Source organism: Lepidochelys kempii, chromosome 1 (assembly GCF_965140285.1).
Source record: "Lepidochelys kempii isolate rLepKem1 chromosome 1, rLepKem1.hap1, whole genome shotgun sequence".
In the NCBI taxonomy this organism is placed as follows: Eukaryota; Metazoa; Chordata; order Testudines; family Cheloniidae; genus Lepidochelys; species Lepidochelys kempii.
In genome coordinates, this window is record NC_136380.1 from 69,005,953 (window position 1) to 69,025,490 (window position 19,538).

A 19,538-nucleotide genomic window follows, 5' to 3' on the forward strand; every position below is an offset into this window, starting at 1 on the left:
TTCCAGAGTGGTATGGGTAACACGCTGGGCTTCAACAAAGGGATGCACTCTGAGGAGGCAATTTTCCAGGTGAGAGTATCATAATGCCCTGGAGGCATGAGTGGGCACCACCACAGAGAGCACCTTACAGAATACTCTGGGGGCCAAAGAGAGGCTAAAAGGGACTACTCTGTGCTGGTCCTGGCCTACTGCGAATGTGAGATATTGTCTGTGACATGGTATGATCTAAATGTGGAATTAGCATCTTGAGGTTCAAGGGCCGAGAACCAGTCTCCCTTTTCTAATGCTGGAATAGTTGTTGCCCAAGTGACCATCTTGAACTTCTGAGCCTTGACAAATGTGTTGAGCACCCTGAAATCTAGTATGGGACTCCAAACTCCCTTTTTCTTGGGTATCAGAAAGTACCAAGATTAAAAGTCTTTGCCTCTTAGATGTAGGGGCACTGGTTCTATGGGTTCTACACTGAGGAGATGGTTATCTCTTGTTGTAATAGGCTCTCGTGAGCGGGGTTCCTGAAGAGTGATGGGGAGGGGTAGGCGGGCAGGAGGGGAAAAGGGAGGCAAAATGGATGAAGTACCCATCTCAAATAACCTCCAGTATCCATTTGTCAGTGGCTATTCATTCGCAGATGCTGCGGAATGGGGCGAGATGGCATCCATAGGGATATGAGAAGTTTGCCAGCATTGGATGGCATTGTTGTTTTGAGGCTATGAAGTAGGTGGAGAGCCGAAAGGTTTCCCTTTGGAGAAAATGGTCTTCTTTCTTTGGGGTTCATAGGAGTGTTGGGATGAATAGTGTGACAAGGAGGCCTGAACGAAGGCTGAGGATTATATTTTCTCTTCTGCCCAGGTGTATAAATCCTGAGCGATCAAAGAGAAGCCCTGGAGTCTTTCAAAGTGAAGGAAAACATCCGTCTTTTCCACGAACAGCTTTGTGCCTTCAAAGGGAACATCCTCCACAGTTGTTTTGGATCTCTTTGGGGAAACCTGATGACTGCAGCCAAGAAGCTTGCCTCAACACGATGGCAGTGGAGATGCAACATGCCACCATGTCAGCTGCATCAAGTGCAAACTGGAGTGATATCTTTGCCACTAGTTGGCCTTCATTAATGATGGTTTTGAATTGCTCCTTGTGAGAATCTGGGAGCTGCTCAACAAAGGAATTGAGTTTTGAGTAGTTGATGTAATCATATTTTGCCATTACGGCTTGATAGTTCGCAATCTGGAACTGGAGAGTGGCTGATAAGTATATTTTTCTCCTATACAGATGGAGTTGCTTCCAGTCCTGGTCACAGGGGATGGATTTCAGGTGACAGGTGGAAGAGGAGAAATTCTGTGTCTTTCACTGGCATGTAATATTTTTTAATTGGCTCACTTGCATGTTGGCAGCCCATATGCAGGGGTCTGCCATATGACTTTGGCAGGGTCCAAGAGAGCCACGTTAATAGGGAGTGCTACTCTGGACAAAGTAGAGCAAAGTAAAATGTACAATAGTTTATGGTGTGATTCGATCACCTCCTGTAAGGGTAGTTGTAATCGATCTGCCACCCTCTTATCTATCTCCTGGCAAAGCTTGAAGTCTTCTGCCAATGATAGTGGAGGGAGCATCAGTGGTCATGAAGATGAAAAATTCATCTGAGGGGGTAAGCCTCCTCCTCGACTTCAGCCTCTTGTTCCTCTCAAACATTCAGGGGGTTTGGACACCCTCGATGCAGCAGCCAAAGGAGGGTGTATCATTGGCTCCTGATAGGCCAAGCTAGAATCCCAGTAAGGCCATTGATTGAGTAGGAAGGGTCCTGGACATTGGAACCATGGCTGCCCATACCAGGAGGTCTGGGGGCCAGAGCGTCAGCATGGTTGAAGTCCATATGGGAAATGAGTATTGTAGAATGGATGAGAAGAGCAACAGCAGACTGTCTTCTTGGTCACTGTCTGACTCAGCACTCTAAAAAATGGGGTGCATGGCATATCACCAGAGAGTCTAGAGCTCTTGGTAGACTTGGTACCAGGGCACCGGTAACAAGTTGGGTGCATCTGACACCAAAAGGTCTGTCGTGTACTGAAAATCCAGCGGTGCTGTCAGGGTCAGTACCAGTAGTCGTTGGCAGTGCCAAAATGTCTGCACCGAAAGAGTTGGTGATGCAGTGTGGATTGTGTAGTCCGCTGGTGTCAAGCATGTGGAAGACTACGGATGACAATGTCCACACTGAAGGAGCCTTCCCCCAGGATGGATTCTCTAGTTTTCTGATGCCCAGTCGACACCGATGATTACTTGCCTGTGCCCATTAGGTCCTCAGGCAATCCAACACATTCTGTCAGGATGGTACCATACGAGCTTTGGGTACCAGATTTAGACAGCTTCGGTGCCATCAGTATTGATGATATCAAATAAACCAGAAATCATTTTCGGCTTGGTCAAGGCTCACTGTGGGGACTCACGGCCCTTTTTTCAGAAGTCTTGTATGGCAGCTCATGGTTGTTTTCTTGGACTCAACTTCCTTTGATGCAGAGGGTTGCAGTGAGGATAACCACCATTCAGAGTCTTGGTGCAGCTTTGAGGGTGGTTGGAGGGCGCTTACATTAAGAGACGCTTAAGTCTCAATTCTCTATCCTTTCTGGATCTGGCTTTCAGTTGTTGGGCATAAAACACACTTCTGGGGGATTTGGTTCTCTCCCACACAGCAGACACACTGAGAATGACCATCAGTCACTGGGATAGATTCTTTGCAACTGAGATGCTTCTTGAAACCTGGTGAACCAGACATACGCTCTCCAGGGGGGTCCCCAGATATGCAGTGGGGTGGATGGAATAGAAGAAAAATAAGTTTAAAGTAAAGTGGGGGTGGTTTTTTAATAAAATGAAAAATAAAGGCGCAAGAAAAAGAAAAAGAAGCTCAAAAAGGTAGCTGAAGTAAAGAAACAATTAGCAATTATATATGGGTAATAGTTGGCTAATGGACAGCTAAGGCTCCGTCAGCTAAGATGGTTGAGAAGCAACTGTTTGCCTGCAAAACACTGGTTAGCCTCCTGGCAGAGCACAGCGGGGAGAGGAGGGAGAAGGGGGAGAAGACAGCGCACGTGCAGGCTGAACGGACAGTGCAACCAAAATTCTCCGATCAGCAGCGCAGGGATGCAGACATGTCTACACTGCAGCATTCATAGGGCCATTACTTCAAGAACAATTATTTCACAAATGTTCAGTTACAAAAGTGTAGCCAAACTAAACTGATTTAACATGGTACGTAAAGTGCTTTATACCATCTTGTACTTATCTGTACAAGAACCGTAGCTTTTCTTCCAGTAAAACACTAGATTCCAGGAACTTAATCTGTGGAATACAAAATAAAAGATTCTTTCCAGAAAACTATGTTGTCCTAAAACCTATTTAATGACATATCTCGCAGCAAGCTGCTTTCCTGCCACAGTGATATTGGAATAAAATACAGTTCATTACTGATGATCCAGAACCATCAACCATTATTAGTCTGCTGAACTTTAAATTAATATAAGTGCCTATGCCATAGTTATTCAATTATTAATTCAAGGAAGAATTTCTTAGGATGAGCGCTCTCTCATATAAAGAAAAAAACCCACAAAAATTCCCATTTGATACACACATCTGACGCCCTATGCAGGAAAGAAGCAGAACAACCGCTTTTCTCAGAGTATCTGAAGTTTATTACAATACTTCTCTATTTAGCTAATTCAGACACACAAAACCAAAAATTTCTCATAAAACATTCCCCACGTTTTGCACTTTTGTGTTTGTCAAGTATTTTGGGGTGAGGGGTAAGGAGGTGGCAAGTTTTGAGGGAATGTTGGATCTTGTTGCTCAAGAGCATTTCCTAAGCATATGTAAGACTGATGTAAATCAGTGTCTATTGGACAAAGATGTAAAGTCTGTGGATGAGATGGCTTTTTTAGCTGATGCCTTCTAACAGAATCAGGCATCTATTGAGGGCAGGCCACAGAAAAGGGGGTTTAAAACTAGTGGGAAGGGAGGATCCCATTTTGCCCCTAGGAAGAGAGAAAGGGGTTGGGAGCCTAAACATTCTCTTACCCAAAACATTCCTCTAACCCTCTTCCCAAATCTCCTGTAAAAGTAAAAGAACCCAAAAGGTGCTATCAGTGTAATTCCACTGCTCACCAGAGGAATAAATGCCCTGTATTAGGAAGAAGCAGGCAAACAATATCTCATGTTAGTTCTGCTGTCCTCAACACAGAAACCCCCCCAAGCAATTGAAACCTATCATATTGGTTCTGTGAGGTTAGCCTCTCCAGAACCAGATATGGAGCATGTAAAGGCTGTCCAAATTGATGGCAGGGAATATTTGGGGCAGAGGGATACAGGGGACCAGATCTCTCTGGTTAAGCAGAGTGTGATCCCAAAGGCCAGTATGTTGCCTGGACAAATGGCAGAGATTGTGGGGGTGGGCGATAGCAGATTCCTCATACCACGAGCTAAAATCCATGTGGTTTGGGAAGGTTTGGAAAGTGTTTTGACTGTGGGGGACTAAATTAAGAGCCCACACAGAAGGGAACGCAAGAGGGAAAGAAAAGCCAGTGACCGATTACACGGGAGAGAGTCAAAGGACACCACAGGTAACGAACAAACTAACCTCAAACCAGAGTATCTGAACAGAGGGCGTGATATCACAAAGATATTTGTAAACGCCCATCTGTGATTAAGAAATTTGGTATTAATGTTAAATTTTGTGGATAAGAATTTTGACATAATGTTAAACGTTATGATAATGCTACTTTTCAATTAAAACCTGTAAACAGGTGTAAAGCCTATCACAGCAGAGAAACCATAAATGTTGTCACCCCACACGCGCCTGAGCCCATGCCCCAATCTGTGTCCACACTAGCCATTCTCAACCGCAGTCTGTGATCCCCACAGCAGCCCTGTGTGCCCTGCTCTGTCCAAACCTGGCTCCACAGGCACAGTGCTGTGATGAACTTCTACTCCTGAGGAAATTCTGCAGCCGGCTGTTCTGGTGCCACAGCGGCCTCTGGTGGGCAAAAGATGGAACTGCAGCACTTCTTGGGCAAAATGTATGTGAATGGGGAAACTGAGGCACGCTGTTTCATGGCTTGATGGCTGGGTGCCAAGAGAACTATATTACAAACTGCCTTCGAGATGACTAATCCTCTTGCAGTAAACTAAGAGGAGAGCTGTGACATTCTGTACCTTGGGGGAGCATACCGTAATCCCCATATTCTTCATTTTCATATAATCGTGATCTCAAATACAAAGCATGCCTTGTAAGGAATCAGGGGAAAGGTTATGATCTGCTGAAAGTCATTTCTCTATCCATGTGTGTATCATTAATGCATATGAAGTTATGACAATTGTGTTGTACGATGGTCACTAAAGCATGCTGTAAATTGGGGAATCAGCCAGATATTAGCTCCCCAGAGGCAACAGCAAGGAAAGTAACCAACGCCTGGGCGGCATGTCAAATAGCACATCAACAGTCATTGTCCAGCAAGGGAGATACAATACAGCGACTCACCTGCATGAGACCCCACCAGAGGAACTGCTCAGCCTTGCTTGAAGAAACTCAGCAATGCCACACAGACATGCCTGGACTTGTGTTCTACAAGCACATGGACAGAGTATAAAACAGGCAGAATGGACACATACCGGGCCTTTCTCTTGCCCCCACCTATGCTGCAAGGGACCAGGACACTGAGAAGACAAGACTCCAACAGAGGAGATAAGTTTGTTCCTTAAACCTGGGTCACTCTATTAAGGACTGCAATATCCAGTGCGGTGAGAAAAATGCTTAATCTAGTTGCTGCCCAGTCTAAAAGGGTTGAGAGTTCAGACTGCATGTTATGTTTTATTTTATTTTGGTAACCACTCTGACTTGTTATGCTTTGACTTATAATCACTTAGCCCTGGTCTACACTAGAAGCTGAGGTCGAATTTAGCAGCGTTAAATCGATTTAACCCTGCATCCGTCCACACGACGAAGCCCTTTTTTTCCCCCCGATTTAAAGGGCTCTTAAAATCGATTTCCTTACTCCACCCCCGACAAGGGGATTAGCGCTTAAATCAGCCTTGCCGGGTCAAATTTCGGGTACTGTGGACGCAATTAGACAGTATTGGCCTCCGGGAGCTATCCCAGAGTGCTCTATTGTGACTGCTCTGGACAGCACTCTCAACTCAGATGCACTGGCCAGTTAGACAGGAAAAGGCCCGCAAAGTTTTGAATTTCAATTTCCTGTTTGCATGGTCACCTGCAGCTTGCCATGCTGGCCAGAGCTCATCAGCAGAGGTGACCATGATGGAGTCGCAGAATCGCAAAAGAGCTCCAGCATGTACTGAACGGGAGGTACGGGATCTGATCGCTGTATGGGGAAAGGAATCCGTGCTATCAGAACTACTTTCCAGTTTTCGAAAAGCCAAAACATTTGTCAAAATCTCCCAGGGAATAAAGGACAGAGGCCAAAACAGGGACTCGAAGCAGTGCCGCGTGAAACTTAAGGAGCTGAGGCAAGCCTACCAGAAAACCAGAGAGGCAAACAGCGGCTCCGGGTCAGAGCCCAAAACATGCCGCTTCTATGATGAGCTTCATGCCATTTTAGGGGGTTCAGCCACCACTACCCCAGCCGTGTTCTTTGACTCCTTCAATGGAGATGGAGGCAACACGGAAACAGGTTTCGGGGATGAGGAAGATGATGATGATGAGGTTGTAGATAGCTCACAGCAAGCAAGCGAGCTGAGAAACCGGTTTTCCCGACAGCCAGGAACTGTTTCTCACCCTGGACCTGGAACCAGTACCCCCTGAACCCACCCAAGGCTGCCTCCCGGACCCGCCAGGCGGAGAAGGGACCTCTGGTGAGTGTACCTTTTAAAATACTATACATGGTTTAAAAGCAAGCATGTTTAATGATTAATTTGCCCTGGCATTCGTGACTCTCCTGGATGTACTCCCAAAGCCTTTGAAAAAGGTTTCTGGGGAGGGCAGCCTTATTCCGTCCACCATGGTAGGACACTTGACCACACCAGGCCAGTAGCACATAGTCGGGAATCACTGTAGAACAAACCATTGCAGTGTATGTTTGCTGGCAATCAAACATCCATTCTTTATCTCTCTGTGTTATCCTCAGGAGAGTGATATTCATGGTCACCTGGTTGAAATAGGGTGCTTTTCTTAAGGGGACATTCAGAGGTGCCCGTTCCTGCTGGGCTGTTTGCCTATGGCTGAACAGAAATGTTCCCCACTGTTAGCCAAGGGGAGGGGGGAGGGGCTAGCCACGTGGTGTGGGGAGGCAAAATGCGACCTTGGAACGAAAGCACATGTGCTATGTATGTAATGTTAACAGCACGGTTTACCGTGAAAGAGTGTACCCATTGTTCTAGAAAATATGTCTTTTTAAATACCACTGTCCCTTTTTTTTCCTCCACCAGCTGCATGTGTTTCAAGGATCACAGGATCTTCTCCTTCCCAGAGGCTAGTGAAGATTAGAAGGCGAAAAAAATGCACTCGGGATGAAACATTCTCTGAGCTCATGCTGTCCGCCCACACTGACAGAGCACAGATGAATGCGTGGAGGCAGACAATGTCAGAGTACAGGAAAGCACAAAATGACCGGGAGGAGAGGTGATGGGCTGAAGAGAGGGCTGAAGCTGAAAGGTGGCAGCAGCGTGATGAGAGGAGGCAGGATTCAATGCTGAGGCTGCTGGAGGATCAAACTAATATGCTCAAGCGTATGGTTGAGCTACAGGAAAGGCAGCTGGAGCACAGACCGCCGCTAAAGCCCCTGTGTAACCAACCGCCCTCCTCCCCAAGTTCCATAGCCTCCTCACCCAGACGCCCAAGAATGCAGTGGGGGGGCCTCTGGCCACCCAGCCACTCCACCCCAGAGGTTTGCCAAAGCAACAGAAGGCTGGCATTCAATAAGTTTTAAAGTTGTAAACTTTTAATGTGCTGTGTGGCCTTGTCCTTCCCTCCTCCACCACCCCTCCTGGTGCTTCTCTCCTCCACCACCCCTCCTGGGCTACCTTGGTAGTTATCCCACTATTTGTGTGATGAATGAATAAAGAATACATGAATGTGAAGCAACAATGACTTTATTCCCTTTGCAAGTGGTGATCGAAGGGAGGTGGGGAGGGTGGTTAGCCTACAGGAAAGTAGAGTGAACCAAGGGGCGGGGAGTTTCATCAAGGAGAAACAAACAGAACTTTCACACCGTAGCCTGGCCAGTCATGAAACTGGTTTTCAAAGCTTCTCTCATGTGCACTGCGCCCTCCTCTGCTCTTCTAACCACCCTGGTGTCTGGCTGTGCGAAACCAGCAGCCAGGCGATTTGCCTCAACCTCCCACCCCGCCATAAACGTCTCCCCCTTACTCTCACAGCAAGCAGTAATAACAGTGGGAATATTGGTTTCGCTGAGGTCTAACCGAGTCAGTAAACTGCGCCAGCTCGCTTTTAAACGTCCAAATGCACATTCTACCACCATTCTGCACTTGCTCAGCCTGTAGTTGAACAGCTCCTGACTACTGACTTGGTACTGTGGACACACTCCGCCGACTACATGCACTTAGAGCATTTGTGTGGGGACACACAAAATTGACTGTATAAAAACGCTTTCTACAAAACTGACTTCTATAAATTCGACCTAATTTCATAGTGTAGACATACCCTTAAAGACTATCTTTATAGTTAATAAATCTGTTTGTTTATTCTACCTGCAGCAGTATGTTTGGTCTGAAGTTTGTCAGAGGCTCCCCCTGGGATAACAAGCCTGGTACATATCATAAAATATCAGGGTTGAAAGGGACCTCAGGAGGACAACTAGCCCAACCCCCCTGCTCAAAGCAGGATCAATGCCCAACTGAATCATCCCAGACAGAGCTTTGTCAACCCTGACCTTAAAAACCTCTAGGGAAGGAGATTTCACCACCTCCCTAGGTGACCCATTCCAGTGCTTCACCCCCCTCCTAGTGAAAGTTTTTCCCGAATATCCAACCTAAACCTCCCCCACTGCAACTTGAGACCATTGCTCCTTCTTCTGTCATCTGTTACCACTGAGAACAGTCTAGAGCCATCCTCTTTGGAACCCCCTTTCCGGTAGTTGAAAGCAGCTATCAAATCCCCCCTTATTCTTCTCTTCCGCAGACTAAACAATCCCAGTTCCCTCAGCCTCTCCTCATAAGTGATGTACTCCAGCCCCCTAATCATTTTTGTTGCCCTCCACTGGCAATTTTTCCACATCTTTCTTTTAGTGTGGGGCCCAAAACTGGACACAGTACTCCAGATGAGGCCCCACCAATGCCAAATAGAAGGGAATGATCACGTCCCTACATCTGCTGGCAATGGTCCTACTTATACAGCCCAAAATGTCGTTAGCCTTCTTGGCAACAAGGGCACACTGTTGACTCATATCCAGCTTCTTGTCCACTGTAACCCCTTGTTCCTTTTCTGCAGAATTGCTGCCTAACCATTTGGTCCGTAGTCTGTAGCGGTACATGAGATTCTTCCGTCCTAAGTGCAGGACTCTGCACTTGTCCTTGTTGAACCTCATCACATTTCTTTTGGCCTAATCCTCTAATTTGTCTAGGGCCCTCTGGCCCTACCCTCCAGCTTATCTACCACTCCTCCCAGTTTAGTGTCATCTGCAAACTTGCTGAGGGTGCAATCCACGCCATCTTCCAGATCATTATGAAGACATTGAACAAAACCGGCTCCAGGACTGACCCTTGGGGCACTCCACTTGATATCGGCTGCTAACTAGACATGGAGCCATTGATCACTATGCATTGAGCCCGATGATCTAGCCAGCTTTCTATCCACCTTATAGTCCATTCATCCAGCCCCTACCTCTAACTTGCTGGCAAGAATACTGTGATGACCGTATCAAAAGCTTTGCTAAAGTCCGGGACTAACATGTCCACTGCTTTCCCTTCATCTGCAGAGCCAGTTATCAATTTCTTTGTTAAACTGACTAATTTACAAAGTCCAGCAGGCATTACTCGACACTGTAAGACAGAGGTTCCTAGGGTTGTGTCTGGGACTGGAGATATTGGCTAGTGTCATTCGTTTGCAGGTAGCTGGGATCAGCTTACATGCCAGAAGCTGTGTGTGAACAGCCCAGGAGTGGGGGTTCTCACAGCAGAGCAGGGTAAGGCTGGCTCCCAGAGTCAAAGGTAAGAGAGGCCTAGCAGGTCACCCGTCCAGCTAACACCAGAGTGGAACGTCACAGCATCCCAGGGGGGCCTAATGGTTGGCCACCCTCAACTGGAGACAAGAGGACAAACAAACCTGATGTCCAAACAAGTCTAGCCTCTTAGAGTCTTTATTCTTAGGGGTAGCTCTGGGTTGACCCTGTCGCTCCCTGTGGTTAACCGCTCCTACTACTAGGGAAGTGGGAGCAGGATGGGTGTACAGGTATTTGTGGCCTTTCAATGGGACAAAGTATCAGCTCTCTTGGAGATGGGGGGCAAGGAGGAAGGAGTTTGCCACAAGACATTGGTGATCTTTGAAACTCCTTCATGAAGGGGCAGAACCACTCTGGCCGGTGCTGTGGAGCAGAAGACATCTAAGAGAGAGTCCAAGGACTGCTCTAACTTCTCCACCTGAAGGCCCAGGTTGGTGATGACCCTCTTCAATAGTTCCTGGGGTGCTTTAGCGTCATCCGGAGGAAACAGGGGAGGAGGCCACGTTATAGCCTCGTCTGGCAAAGACGAGGAAGATGCCGGTGCCATAGGGTCCTCCACAACCATTGGTGGCCCTGGGGGTCCTTGCACCCAAGGCTTCATGCACTGGAGAAGGGCGGGAGAGAGGCAGCTGGTCTCTCCAAGGCTCAAGACACCAAGTGGGCAGCCTGGGAAAGCTGGGTGAACCCCCACAGGTTTCATGGGTGCCACAGGACCGGTTTTGGTGCCGACAATGTAGCCAGCACCACTGGTACCGGAGCTTGTCCCGCAATCAGGGAACCTCGCACCAAACCAGAACTGGATCCTGAGCCATTGCTCCCAGGCAATCAGCGCAGAGTGGAAAGGTGGCTCTGTCCCAACCGGTGCTGGTCACGCCGCCTGGAGTCCCATCTGGAACAGGGTCTTGGAGACTAGCAGCATTTGACAGATCCGCAACAGCCTGGAGCCAGCCATCTACGTCTTGCACTTGATGAACTGTACCGGGATGAGGCACGAGATCAGGAATCGGAAGGGGCCTGGTGCCAGGAAGAGCAAGCACGTGATGATGCCTTTCTGGGGGATCAGTGACAGTCCAAGGAATGGTAGCATCGATCCCTTGCCTGGTCTCTGGAGCGGTACCAGGGTCTCGGCAATACTGGATGCCAAGACCAGTACTCCTGTCAGGGGGCGCGTGCCTCCAGAGGTCTGCACCTGGTCACCAGTGAGCTGTGCCTCGAGCCTCTCTGCCCGTGCCCAAGGTTGGAAACTGAATGGGGCTGCACAACGCTTGCCTTTCACGGTCAGAGGCGTGGTGGCTACGGGAGGGCGAACACTGGTGGGACATCCCCTGCAATGGGGAATGGTGCAGCTGCGGTGGGAACCATGACGGTCCGAACGCGGACTTACCCCATGACCAGGGAACCGCAGGAGCTGGTGTAGGTGGAACCGGAAGGGTCATGATCTCCTGTGCTGACCTGCAGGGCCTCCAGCATGGATGGTACTCAGAGCTGACAGAGGCCTCCGCCACTGTCTGGGGTGGCTGGCAGGTAGTGGGCTGGGCTACATCGCTTAACCGGTGCTTGGGCCCGAGTTCCCGAAGTGGGTGAAGAGTTGCCCAGGATGGGAACTTTTTCGCACCCAGTCTTATCCTTTCCCTTGTGTGAGGTTGGAGACAGAGCTCGCACTGTCTTCCGTGGCTTCGGCCAAGATGGGAACCAGTGCCAGACAGTGGATGGTCCCAGTGGGGCACTGTATACCAAGATCACGGTGCTCTGGTACCAGGGCGAGGGCCGACTTCGTAAGGAGCGCTCTAAAATATCGCACTCCTCCTAGTCCTTGGCTTGAAGGACTTGCAAATCTTGAACTTTTCACTAATGGGCCCCTCGCCCAAGCAACGCAGACAGCTGCTGTGTTGATCGTTAATGGGCATGGGCCTCTTGCAGCAATCACAGGGCTTAAAGCCTGGGGATTGGGGCATGCCCCGTCCCAAGGCAAAGTCCCGTTTGGGACCTACAAAGTCTAACTATAGCTAAGGGATTTAATAACACTAACAGGAACACTACATACACTATAATACAAGCATCCCTGAGTTCGTACAAACGAAAAAGCAACAGCACTAGCTGAAGCAGCAACAGTTCCAGCACCATCACTAGTGGCAAGAAGAAACAGAGGGGGAGGAGCTGGCGGCGCCCTATATACCATAGTATGTGCGCCACTCCAGGGGGCGCCAGAGCTGGTCCCCTACGGACACGGCTGAGGGAAAAACTTCTGGCACCCGTTCACGTGGCAAGCACACACACACACAAATTGAATGGACATGAGCAAGCACTTGAAGAAGAAGAAAGTGTTTGGTCTGTACAAGTATAACAGCAAGCACCACCTCACATCTAACATATGGCGATGCTGCTCATTCACACTGGAGTGTAGCTTGAGAAAAAGATATAGGTAAGTCAATAACCTGGTTAAGACGAAACTACCTTAGATAAAAAGTTTGGATGTGTCCTTAAGGACATCTTGTCTTTGAAGACTTGAGTATAAGGAGGTTCTACCATTAAGGCTTATAATTCACTGACTCTTTTTGCAGATGTTATAGCCACCAGAAAGAGTATCTTCTGGCAGAGGAGAGGCGAGCAAGTTGCTCTTGGCTCAAATGGAGGACCCTTACTAGGGAAAGTCCCAATGACTGGGGAAGAGAAAAGACTTCCTCTGATGTGGTACAAGTCTCTGACATCCCTGGAGCATAAGGGTTCCAATTCACTCATCACAAAGGGGTCAGAGGAGAGAGACTTCGTATTTCTACCAATCACTGGCAGCAACTCCGATCACACCAGACCTGACCGATTCTGAGATTTCAACTTTGATAGTACCGATGGAAAGGGTGTTACCAGAACGAGGTCTGATACTGAAAGAGCCCCGGCTCTGAGAGTTAGTATGTCCTAGGAGGTTGACAGAGTAGGTTTGCTTCACTTATATGGAGTAGCCAACTAAGAGGAGGAACTGCTCTTATATTTATGCAAGTGTTTTCTGCCTTCCTGATGAGACTCTGATGGGTTACAGGCTCCCCTGTAGCAGAGCTGGGCATCATGGTAGACATGCATTCCATGTAGATTCAGCTTGATGTACAGGAAGGGTCCCCTGGCCAAGGTCCGACTGTGGCTTCTTGGTCTTTTCTGTAAGGTATTTTCTAAGCCTAATTTCCCATGACTAATGGATACCGCCAGAGAAGGAGCAGCAAATATTGCACTTACCTGTGACGTGTGCTTCCCCAAGACAGTACAAGCAGATAGTCACTGTTGACCAAAAGGAATGAGGGCAGGAGACAATTCTTGAAGCCCTGAGTTCTGGGCATAGTCCGATACCCATAAAAGAGTGTATGGGGGGGAGGGCTGCCCCAGAGATAAGGAATCAAACTACAAAAACTTTTCTATAGTTTTTATATCTTTAAGAGTAACTATATAGAGAAAGCACTAACACAATCTTTAATACATACAGCATGAAGTCTTGAAGGAGGAGAGCTCCGGACAGTGGAGGAAAGCAAGGGCACATGCACATGCCAATGGACATGTCTTTCAAAATTCTCCTACTCCAGGCGCATAGAGCGCATGCCTACCCCACAGTGGAACACAGACAGGAACCAGCTTTCAAAAAAGAACAGGGTTTTTTTCCCCAAATCTGATTTTTTTTAAACTCTGATCAGTTGACAAGCAGCCTCGCATACATTGTTCTTATGTTTGTTGCAGTGGCATGCCTTTTGAGAATAATGTAACTACGCACATACAAAACAGAGACTTCAGAATGGTGCCAGTCTGACAGTGCTTTCCTAAAAAAGCAATGCTGCATAGGTAGCTGGAAGAGTGAGTTATTTAAAAGTTAATGCATGTTTGTTTGGTTTCTTTGGCTCAGGCCATTTTGCCACATGCTTATCATTTTAGCACCAACAAATCTAGAAGGGATGGGGTTAGTGTGAAGTTTAAGAAAAAATTTTAAAAAACCAGACATTTACAGAAAAATAAATTGTCATTAGCTTTCAACAATTTTATTACTAGAACTTCAACAGGTTAGTAAGTGTGCAGCTGAAATTACTAAACATTTTCAGTAAACTTATTGGCTCATTCAAATTCCTTTCTACCAAATAAACAAACAACAAGGACTCATCTATTAATGCACCTAATGCGATCTAAAGAATAAATTCAAAATTCTTGTCCAGACTCTGAAGGAGATAAAGGGGCAATGTTGCTCAACCAGGGCTCTGATTTACTATGCTGTCCCCAGCACTTACTCAGTTTTGTCAATGCAATGAGGCATGACATTACCTTCATCTGCCACTCCCATGCTACTCCCTATGTCAGGGATACCCTCCATATACCTAATTCTCAAGCCACCAGTCTCACCTCATTCAAGTATCTCATAGAAACTCACTTCAGGCATAGAATCTACAATAAATGAACTAAAACAAAAAACTTCTTTACAAAGAAAAAAAAAAAATCAGTCACCCCACGAAGTTAATACAGCCATGTTCAATCTCACGCTGTCGTTCTTCTCATCTTCACCATCACATCTGCATTTTAGACTGCAAGTTTCTCAAGGTATCTGTTCTGCAAAAGCCTATGAAATGCATCTCTGGATGCAATCCTAATAAATTATAACTTATTAATCACCCTGAAATAAAGGTAATTCTTGCCATGCAACATAACAAAGGGATCAGATTCTGTTAATCCAAACAATACTGTTCTTAATGCCACATCAATATCTGAAACCATGCCACTAGCACCTAAGAAATAAAAGCAATCACCACAATCATTATTCTGATGAATACATAGTTAACTTGGTACAGAAACAATTATTTCTGTATCAGTATAGAATGTCAGTGTTTTCCTCAACAGTCAATGTTAGTGAAGATATACCAATCTCTATTTTGACATCTCCTTAAAAGCATACTTCAATATAGCTGTGATAGAAATATGCCCTGTCACTGAAAAAAGTGAAAACTTTGGAGAATTTCTGCCAAGGGCAGTCCTAACCCATAGATGCCACCAAATCTACTGGTCTTGTCTCCCCACTTCTGGGACAAGGGAAACAGCTCACAGTTCAGATTTTCAGATGTCAAGAGGACATGAGATTATTAATTTTCCTGTTCAGGAAGGTAGCAACACACAACCACAGGCTCTGAAAGGGAAATCCTTGGTTGCAACATACTCAGAAAGCAAATGGAGAGAAAGAGGAGAAAACCAGGAGCAGGCTACATGAAACTACTTTAGAGAGGGGGCTGCCCTCTGATTATCTGTGGGATAGCTGACCTTTCCACAGGCCTAAAAAAATTGGGTCAGGGACAGACTGAACAAGAGCAGGATTTCATGTGTAGGAAGGAGGGAACCTCGTGAAAAAAGATCACCAAGAACGGTTTCTGGGAAAGCCTGGGTCAATTATACTCACAAGTTTAATCGCTGCAATATTTGTTCAATGTGGGCATGTCTGTATCCTTGGCGCATCAATAAATCATGTATATTTGCAAGCTAAACACCATAACTTCTGCAATCTACATTGAGACTCACCAGTTTGCCAATAGCTCATCTTTTTATATTGTATGAACAGATACTCTTAAATATGACGGAGCAAAATAATCTGAAAATACCAGGAAGCATTTTGGTGTCTTTCACTGAAATTTTTGTTCTAACTCTCACATTGCATACTGCTTTCAAAATGATGGGATAGACTATTACTTCTTCAATAAAAATGAAGCGTGACTCTAAAATTTACTATTTTTCAGATTACATATTTTTTATGTGCTCTCATGTAAAATACGGAGAGTCAAAGTAGTTGATATATATACTATTCTTTAAAATTAGTAGGCTGTGATTACAAATGGTTTGTTTGATTAGAAAAAACAGCTTTAAAAGTAGTAAATCAAGTCAATGAACTACTTACCTTTCTTTTGACAACAAAACGTAAGCTCCAGTTTGCAAAGCAAATCAGCACTCTCATACTTGTCCTCATCTGCTATTAGCCAGAAACAGTTTTCAGTCATTTCATGTGGCCTAATCTGCAAAAGAAAGAGATATCAAAGATTCCTTGTAAATATGTAGCATAACCTTCTGTAAAATTCTACTTTGCTGTAAGGTCTACACAATACATAACAATGGTGAAGCAGCTGGTTGCTAAGACTGCCGCATACCATGCTGAACAATACTGTCTCATTGTTTCCAGGTACACCCATCTATCTGTATCCATCTGTTCTTCTGTTGCCCCTTGTTTTGTACTTAAATTGTAAGTTCTTTTAGGCAGGAATTGTCTTTTTTGGTTGCATGCGTGTACAACACCTAGCATAATGAAGTCCTGGTCCACAACTAGGACTCCTAAGTGGTACGATAATACAAAATAATAACTGGACAGTTGAAAGGCTGCATGTTCATAGAGTATTTCAATCACTGTTTTCACAACTACAAAGATTTCTAATTTTGAAAATACGGTATATCTAAAATATATTAATGTACTAAAGATATTGTTTGAAAGAAATTAAATGCTAATGTTTAGAAGATGTCAATACAAACACCAAGATCTTTAACACAAACTGAGTTTTATCAACTTTTGTTTAGAATTCTTAGCATAAATCTGACTTTTCTGTTGAAGCGCTCATGACAAATGTCTGTAGACAAAGATTTTAATATTAAGTATTTTATCAGTACTACCTTATTAGTTAAAGGGTTAAATGTGCGCTGAATATAAATATAGAAAATTTGACATCAGTGTAGATTTAAAACATCATCCATTTTAAGGGAGACCTTCTCTGATTCAAACACAAATATAATACTTTACTTTTTTAGCTATATTTTTCCAATGAATAACTCTTTACACTGAGTTTTTTGGTCCAAACATTTGTATTAATATAAAGGATAATGATTTTTTAAAAACTGATTATTTTTAAAGACGACCAAGTGATCAGATGGAAATACTGACAGAAGCAGAACTCCCTAGAGGAAGAAAGGAGCAAAGTGTGGGGAGGAAAGAAAAAGTAAAGCATAATAGGAGATTGATACAACATTACATTTTCATTAAACTGACATTCATTCTACACAGCTTACCCATCTGGCAATGCCAAATTACTATAATTTCGATGGTGAATTAGGCACCAGAAATTTTCCACATTTAAGTTTTACCTTTGACCAATTGAGCCTTTTCATGGTGATCTCAGGTTTGAATTCTTTTTTAGGCTTCAATCCAAAGGGCAATGTACGTGGAGGCGGAGACCACTGTACTCCAGGTAAGCCTGGTGGCGGCGGCGGAGGAGGAGGAGGTGGTGGTGGTGCACCAAAAGATGGAGGCATTCCCGAGCCCTTCAAAAAAGGCAGTGGTGGAGGTGGTGGCGGAGGAGGCACTGCTCCATGAAAAGGTGCTGGTGAGGGAGGTGGTAGTAATTGGTCAGGTGCTGCAGCAGCTGGTGGAGGAATAGATGTGCCTCCTTGTATTGATGGTAAAAAATGAACATCTGATCCATGCGGTAAGGAGTCATACTGGGGAGAAAAAAAAAGTTTATTCACTCATTTTCTTAAACTGAGTGCCATAAGGTTCATATTTACAGAATAAATAGAAAAGTAACTCTTTCAGTGAGACTCCTTCTCCATGAAACAATGAAATATGAATTTTATTGAAACAGACATGGTCTCGTTACGTCCATATCTTTCACAATAAAAGCTCTTCGTCTTGCAAACACAATTTAGACTCAGAAGCAGACACAAAAACATACCTAGAGATACTGTATTCAACACCTTGTTTCATTGGACGTGATACAATTGCTAAAACAGACAAGGTGGGTAAAGTAATTTCTGTTGGTGAGAGAGGCAAGCTTTTACGCTTAGAAAGAGCTCTTTTTCACAGTATTTCTAAGCATAATTTTTCTTGCTCCTAGATGGATTTTTATCTAAACCAGCCAGAGTCTGAAGCAAACCAAAAATCAAGATGGTCAGATCCTCAAGCTGCTATTACAGCTCAAAAAGAACTATTCCAACAATCAAGGATCCAGAACCAGTGGCATCACTTGGGACTAACTTGGTCCAGTGATTATTATAAACTACATGAACAAACAGGACTTGGGGAAAAAAATCTGTTTTCCTAGACAAAAGCCATTCACATTCTTAGAAGAAAGTTTTGATTCTGCAAATGAAATAGTAAGTTTCTAGCTCTAACAGTTGTGAAGATGACATCACTTCGTGTTTGGAAGGTTAAATCAATACCGTGATATCCTAAATGTGCATGATCCATAGCAGAGTGAAAATTTATCAGAGACTATTTGGTGAGGGTATGCTTCAAATTTATTAGGCACATACCAACCCAGCAGCTGATATGAAAGAAGCAGCCTCAGAACAGGATCCATAAAGTAAAAGTGAAACTGACATGGAAGACAACTCAGGAAAAAACTAGACTTGGATCTGCTATTGGAAATTTTAAAAAAAGAATGAAGGCAGGAATAGAGAAGAGGTGTAACAAAAGCAAGGTGCCTGTTCAAGTAGTATTTGGCAATTATGAGTTTTACTGGTATTTGTAACACAAGTTATTCAATTAATACTTTTTTAATAGTGAAACAGCTCTGTATGTCCATGGCACCTAGAGCATATGGAGACATGCCTTTTTTAACATTTGTATAAATCTAAAATAAAACTATAATTTCTGCACTTTTGACAAATTAGTTGTAAGTTCTTTTAAACATATTTAATAAAGAGTTGATTGACAATATTATAGAGATCAGAAATACACTTTTAGCTACTGGTTCTTATTTATATTACTGACCAGAAGAATGGAGATAGACTACTGCAGTATATAGACTATTTGTTGTTTGTTTATTTTATAAACGTCTAAACAACAAGATGAAAGTGATAATGAAATGGGTGAAAGTGATCATGAAATTATAGAGCAAGTGAAAAAGGAAGGCAAGTGTAGATCCTCAACTTAGCAGGGAAGCGGAACTAACATCATCAAGATAGCTGAGGTCTATTTCTAGGTCTATTTCGCTTCAGTCTTCTGTAAAACCGTGACCAGATATTCCACACAATTAATATTAACGACAAAGAGCAAGGAACACAGGGAAAGAACAGGTTAAAGAATATTTAGAGAAGTTAAATATATTCAAGTCAACAGACTCTAATGAAATTCATCCTAGGATACTTAAGGAACAAGCTGAAGCAATCTCAGAACCAATAGCAATTATCTTTTGGAACTCAGGGAGGATATGTGTAGCCCCAAAGGACTGGAGAAGGACAAACATAGCACCTATCTTAAAAAAGGGGAACAAAGAGGAACCAGGGAATTATAGAACAGTCAGCCTCACTTCTGGAAAGGTATTGGGGAAAAAAATCAAATTAAGCACCAACAGGACAATAGGATTATGAGGGTCAGCC

At 44.7% G+C, this 19,538-nt stretch overlaps 1 protein-coding gene across 1 annotated transcript in view; it reads right to left on the reverse strand.

Moving 5' to 3' along the window:
* DIAPH3 (diaphanous related formin 3) overlaps nucleotides 1-19,538 on the reverse strand; it is a 504,443-nt gene that overhangs the window by 348,717 nt on the left and 136,188 nt on the right. Inside the window, exons 16-17 of the mRNA XM_073325081.2 lie at nucleotides 17,304-17,657; nucleotides 16,075-16,189 (exon numbers count right to left, since the gene is read on the reverse strand). Coding sequence (XP_073181182.2) covers nucleotides 16,075-16,189; nucleotides 17,304-17,657 — 469 coding nt within the window. The remainder of the gene's footprint in view (nucleotides 1-16,074; nucleotides 16,190-17,303; nucleotides 17,658-19,538) is intronic.